This window comes from Gadus macrocephalus, chromosome 3, assembly GCF_031168955.1.
Source record: "Gadus macrocephalus chromosome 3, ASM3116895v1".
NCBI classification, from domain to species: Eukaryota; Metazoa; Chordata; class Actinopteri; order Gadiformes; family Gadidae; genus Gadus; species Gadus macrocephalus.
In genome coordinates, this window is record NC_082384.1 from 26,908,323 (window position 1) to 26,914,762 (window position 6,440).

Below are 6,440 nucleotides of genomic sequence, written 5' to 3' on the forward strand. Positions count from 1 at the left end.
GAGGAGGAGAGGAGGAGGTGAGGAGAGACACACAGAGAGAGACAGTACTGGGGAGGAGCAGACACACAGAGAGAGACAGTACTGGGGAGGAGAGGAGGAGAGACACAGAGAGAGAGACAGTACTGGGGAGGAGAGACACACAGAGAGAGACAGTACTGAGGATGAGGTGGTGAGGAGAGACACACAGAGAGAGACAGTACTGGGGAGGAGAGACACACAGAGAGAGACAGTACTGAGGAGGAGAGACACACAGAGAGAGACAGTACTGGGGAGGAGGAGGGGAGGAGAGACACACAGAGAGAGACAGTACTGGGGAGGAGGAGGTGAGGAGAGACACACAGAGAGAGACAGTACTGGGGAGGAGAGACACACAGAGAGAGACAGTACTGGGGAGGAGAGACACACAGAGAGAGACAGTACTGAGGAGGAGAGACACACAGAGAGAGACAGTACTGGGGAGGAGAGACACAGAGAGAGAGACAGTACTGGGGAGGAGAGACACACAGAGAGAGACAGTACTGGGGAGGAGGAGGTGAGGAGAGACACACAGAGAGAGACAGTACTGGAGAGGAGAGACACACAGAGAGAGACAGTACTGGGGAGGAGAGACACACAGAGAGAGACAGTACTGGGGAGGAGAGACACAGAGAGACAGTACTGGGGAGGAGAGACACACAGAGAGAGACAGTACTGAGGAGGAGAGACACACAGAGAGAGACAGTACTGGGGAGGAGAGACACACAGAGAGAGACAGTACTGGGGAGGAGAGACACACAGAGAGAGACAGTACTGGGGAGGAGAGACACACAGAGAGAGACAGTACTGGGGAGGAGAGACACACAGAGAGAGACAGTACTGGGGAGGAGAGACACAGAGAGAGAGACAGTACTGGGGAGGAGAGACACACAGAGAGAGACAGTACTGGGGAGGAGAGACACACAGAGAGAGACAGTACTGAGGAGGAGAGACACACAGAGAGAGACAGTACTGGGGAGGAGGAGGGGAGGAGAGACACACAGAGAGAGACAGTACTGGGGAGGAGGAGGTGAGGAGAGACACACAGAGAGAGACAGTACTGAGGAGGAGAGACACGCAGAGAGAGACAGTACTGAGGAGGAGGAGGTGAGGAGACACACATAGAGAGACAGTACTGGGGAGGAGAGACACACAGAGAGAGACAGTACTGAGGAGGAGAGACACACAGAGAGAGACAGTACTGAGGAGGAGGTGAGGAGAGACACACAGAGAGAGAGACAGTACTGAGGAGGAGGAGGTGAGGAGAGACACACAGAGAGAGACAGTACTGGGGAGGAGAGGAGAGACACAGAGAGAGAGACAGTACTCGGGAGGAGGAGGAGGAGCAGACACAGAGAGAGAGAGACAGTACTGGGGAGGGGAGGAGAGACACACAGAGAGAGACAGTACTGGGGAGGAGGAGGAGCAGACACAGAGAGAGACAGTACTGGGGAGGAGAGACACACAGAGAGAGACAGTACTGGGGAGGAGAGACACACAGAGAGAGACAGTACTGGGGAGGTGAGACACACAGAGAGAGACAGTACTGAGGATGAGGTGGTGAGGAGAGACACACAGAGAGAGACAGTACTGGGGAGGAGAGACACAGAGAGAGACAGTACTCGGGAGGAGGAGGAGGAGCAGACACAGAGAGAGAGACAGTACTGGGGAGGGGAGGAGAGACACACAGAGAGAGACAGTACTGGGGAGGAGGAGCAGACACAGAGAGAGACAGTACTGGGGAGGAGGAGCAGACACAGAGAGAGAGAGACAGTACTGGGGAGGAGAGACACAGAGAGAGAGACAGTACTGGGGAGGAGGAGGAGGAGCAGACACAGAGAGAGAGAGACAGTACTGAGGAGGAGGAGGTGAGGAGAGACACACAGAGAGAGACAGTACTGGGGAGGAGGAGCAGACACACAGAGAGAGACAGTACTGGGGAGGAGAGACACAGAGAGAGAGACAGTACTGGGGAGGAGGAGGAGGAGCAGACACAGAGAGAGAGACAGTACTGGGGAGGAGAGGAGGAGCAGACACAGAGAGAGAGACAGTACTGGGGAGGAGAGGAGAGACACACACAGAGAGAGACAGTACTGGGGAGGAGGAGGAGGAGCAGACACAGAGAGAGACAGTACTGGGGAGGAGAGGAGGAGAGACACACAGAGAGAGACAGTACTGGGGAGGAGGAGGAGGAGCAGACACAGAGAGAGACAGTACTGGGGAGGAGGAGGAGCAGACACAGAGAGAGACAGTACTGGGGAGGAGGAGGAGGAGCAGACACAGAGAGAGACAGTACTGGGGAGGAGAGGAGGAGAGACACACAGAGAGAGAGACAGTACTGGGGAGGAGGAGGAGGAGCAGACACAGAGAGAGACAGTACTGGGGAGGAGGAGGAGCAGACACAGAGAGAGAGACAGTACTGGGGAGGAGGAGGAGGAGCAGACACAGAGAGAGACAGTACTGGGGAGGAGAGGAGGAGAGACACACAGAGAGAGAGACAGTACTGGGGAGGAGGAGGAGGAGCAGACACAGAGAGAGACAGTACTGGGGAGGAGGAGGAGCAGACACAGAGAGAGAGACAGTACTGGGGAGGCGGGGGGGTGAGGCATGGGGAGGGCGGGGGAGCCCCGCGGCGGCCTACCTCCTTGGCGCGGCTCAGGCCCAGCCACATCTTGAGGCGGCGCAGCAGCAGCTCCACCATCTCGTGGTCCTGCAGGTCGGCGGGCGGCCGCTGCAGCTCGGCGCGCGCCCGCCGGTAGTTCCTCATCAGCACGGCCGCCGCCAGCCACAGCGCCAGCAGCCGCAGCGCCGCCGCGCTCCCCGCGAAGGCCAGCGCCCACACAGAGCTCGCCGGGCCTGCCGGTGTCTCCGCGGGGCGCCACGGCAACAAGCCCCGCCCCCCCGCACTCAGCAGCGAGAGACAGGCGGCGCCGACGTTGCCGTAGCCGTCCAGCCCGGAGGAGAAGAGCTGGGGGGAGAGGACAGACCGCTAGCTCAGAGCGCTAGCAGACCGCTAGCAGACCGCTAACACACCACTATTGGGCCTTTCACACCGCCGCAAAATCGGAGCCCGTTCCGGGCTAGTTCGGAGCTAGAGCCAGGGTTTTGGTTTCACACCGCCAGAGAACCGGCTCCGGCCTCTAAAAACCGGTTCAATCCAGCCCCAGGATTGAGCTGGGCTAGAACTGCTTTTACGCCGGGGGCAGGGGGCGGGGTTATCCTTAGCTTCATAAACAGGAAGACCAACGAAGACCGGCATTTTTAAAACACCCAAGTAAACAATGGACGTGAATCCGTGTATGGTTCGTTCTTTGAATATATTCCGATTTAAAACAAAATCTGAAAAAAAAATTAACAGTCGTTTTTTTGTTTTTTTCTGATTTGGTTTTGAATCGGAAAAAGGGCAAAAGGAATAAACAAATAAACGGCATTTTATTTGTGTTTGTGTGTTTTGTGTGTTGGTTTTTTAATTAACCCGAAACAGAAAAACAAAACAGATACATTTATAGTTATAGGCTACACCAGAAGGCAGACACAGGAAGTTAAAACAGCCAACCACCTAAACCAGCAATAGACTGTCCAATTATATTAAGCCTTAGTTATGGCCGCACTTGAACCTTATGGTGATTTTATTCGTGAACTATTTGACACTGGAAAGACACACAACGCGATCAGGTTAGTTATCTGGTGCCCCGAAGTGCTCCGTTATGACGGTGAGGAGGTTCTGTGTGGAGCACAACCTTCGAAGAAGAAATCTAGTATCCGATTTAGTTTCAGATCGTCAACTCGCAGACTAAGTCGCCGGCTCCCACGGAAAACAATAAGGCTGGCCATTATAGAATGCGAGAGACTCGATGGAACGTTTGAAACGTCATTATATGTGGTTTTTTTTAATCTGCGTGCCCTTTTCCCGGCATTCATTGCGGTTTTATCTAAATATCACGCAAACAAAACAAGCAACTGGATTATTCAGTTTTCCCGTTTTGATTTAAAAACCAGAAAAATACTGTTTATTTATATATTCCTTTTGCCCTTTTTCGGCTTCAAAACCAAATCTGAAAAACCAAAAAACGACAGTTAATTGTTGTTTCAGATTTTGTTTTAAATCGGAACATTCAAAGAACGAACCATACACGGATTGACGTGAAGACAAAATTGTTGTTGTTGTGTTTGAAACTTGCGCGAAAGTTCTTCTTCTTATTGTACAGTTCCGGCAAGGCGCGAAGGTTGCTGGGAAAGCGGAGACGTTTGCAGTGACGTCATGACGTTGCTCTCGCCGGCTCCATGGCTGGCTCTGGCCGGTGTGAAACCAACTGGTTCATAACTGGGATAAGGCTGGAACCAGTTTGGAACTGGCCCTTGCCCCAGCCCGGAACTGGCTCTTGGTTCTTTTTGGTGTGAAAGCCCCATATGAGACCGCTAACATGCTGCTAACAGACCGCTTACAGACCACTAACACACCGCTAACGCACCACAATGAGACTACTAACATACTGCTAACAGACTGCTTACACACTGCTAACAGACCGCTAACAGACTAGCCTGCTAACAGACCGCTATGAGACCGCTAACACGCTGCTAACAAAACACACCACTATGAAACCGCTAAAATACTGCTAACAGACTAGCCTGCTAACAGACTGCTGTGAGATCTCTAACATACTGCTAACAGACTGCTAACAGACCGCTAACACACCACTATGAGACCGCTAACATACTGCTAACAGACTGCTAATACACTGCTACAGACCGCTAACAGACCACTAACAGACTAGCCTACTAACAGACCGCTATGAGACCGCTAACATACTGCTAACAGACTGCTAACATGCCGCTAACAGACTAGCCTGCTAATAGACCGCTAGCAGACCGCTATGAGACCGCTAACATACTGCTAACAGTCTGCTAACAGACCGCTAACAGACTAGCCTGCTAACAAGCCGCTAACAGACCACTATGAGACCGCTTACATACTGCTAACAGACCGCTAACAGACTAGCCTGCTAAACGACAGCTAACAGACCGCTAACAGACCGCCCACAGAATGCTAACGGACCGCTAACAGACGCTATGAGACTGCCAACAGAATGCTAACAGACCCGCTAACAGACCGCTAACAGACCACTAACAGACCGCTAACAGACCGCTAACAGACCGCTAACAGACCACTAACAGACCGCTAACAGACCGCTAACAGACCGCTAACAGACCACTAACAGACTAGCCTGCTAAACGACAGCTAACAGACCGCTATGAGACCGCTAACAGACTGCTAACAGACCGCTATGAGACCGCTAACAGACTGTTAACAGACCGCTATGAGACCGCTAACAGACTGCTAACAGACTGTTCAGACCACTAACAGACCTCTAACAGACCGCTAACAGACCACTAACAGACCGCTAACAGACCACTAACAGACTAGCCTGCTAAACGACAGCTAACAGACCGCTATGAGACCGCTAACAGACTGCTAACAGACCGCTATGAGACCGCTAACATACTGCTAACAGACCGCTATGAGACCGCTAACAGACTGCTAACAGACTGCTAACAGACCGTTCAGACCACTAACAGACCTCTAACAGACCGCTAACAGACCACTAACAGACCGCTAACAGACCGATAACAGACCGCTAACAGACCGCTAACAGACCACTAACAGACTAGCCTGCTAAACGACAGCTAACAGACCGCTATGAGACCGCTAACAGACTGCTAACAGACTGCTAACAGACCGTTCAGACCACTAACAGACCTCTAACAGACCGCTAACAGACCGCTATTAGACTGCCAACAGACCGCTAACAGACTGCTAACAGACAGTGTGTGTGTGTGTGTGTGTGTGTGTGTGTGTGTGTGTGTGTGTGTGTGTGTGTGTGTGTGTGTGTGTGTGTGTGCATTACCAGGTGTCCTGTGTGTGTGTGTGTGTGTGTGTGTGTGTGTGTGTGTGTGTGTGTGTGTGTGTGTGTGTGCGTGCATTACCAGGTGTCCTGTGTGTGTGTGTGTGTGTGTGTGTGTGTGTGTGTGCGTGCGTTACCAGGTGTCCTGTGTGTGCGTGTGTGTGTGTGTGTGTGTGTGTGTGTGTGTGTGTGTGCGTGCGTTACCAGGTGTCCTGTGTGTGCGTGTGTGTGTGTGTGTGTGTGTGCGTGCGTTACCAGGTGTCCTGTGTGTGCGTGTGTGTGTGTGTGTGTGTGTGCGTGCGTTACCAGGTGTCCTGTGTGTGTGTGTGTGTGTGTGTGTGTGTGTGTGTGTGTGTGTGTGTGTGTGTGTGCGTGCGTTACCAGGTGTCCTGTGTGTGCGTAGGCCAGCAGCAACAGCAGCGAGGCCAGAGACACACAGAGCAGCTCAGAGACAGAGCGGCGCAGAGCGCGGCCGAACACCGCCCACTCCCGCAGGAACCGCAACTGGTGAGAGGCCTGGGG

General features: G+C 52.9%; 1 protein-coding gene across 1 annotated transcript in view; it reads right to left on the reverse strand.

Moving 5' to 3' along the window:
* pkd1a (polycystic kidney disease 1a) overlaps positions 1-6,440 on the reverse strand; it is a gene marked incomplete at its 5' end in the record, with an annotated part of 74,870 nt that overhangs the window by 2,700 nt on the left and 65,730 nt on the right. The window contains 2 exons of the mRNA XM_060047442.1: positions 2,657-2,983; positions 6,300-6,434. Of these exons, the coding sequence (XP_059903425.1) occupies positions 2,657-2,983; positions 6,300-6,434 (462 nt within the window). The remainder of the gene's footprint in view (positions 1-2,656; positions 2,984-6,299; positions 6,435-6,440) is intronic.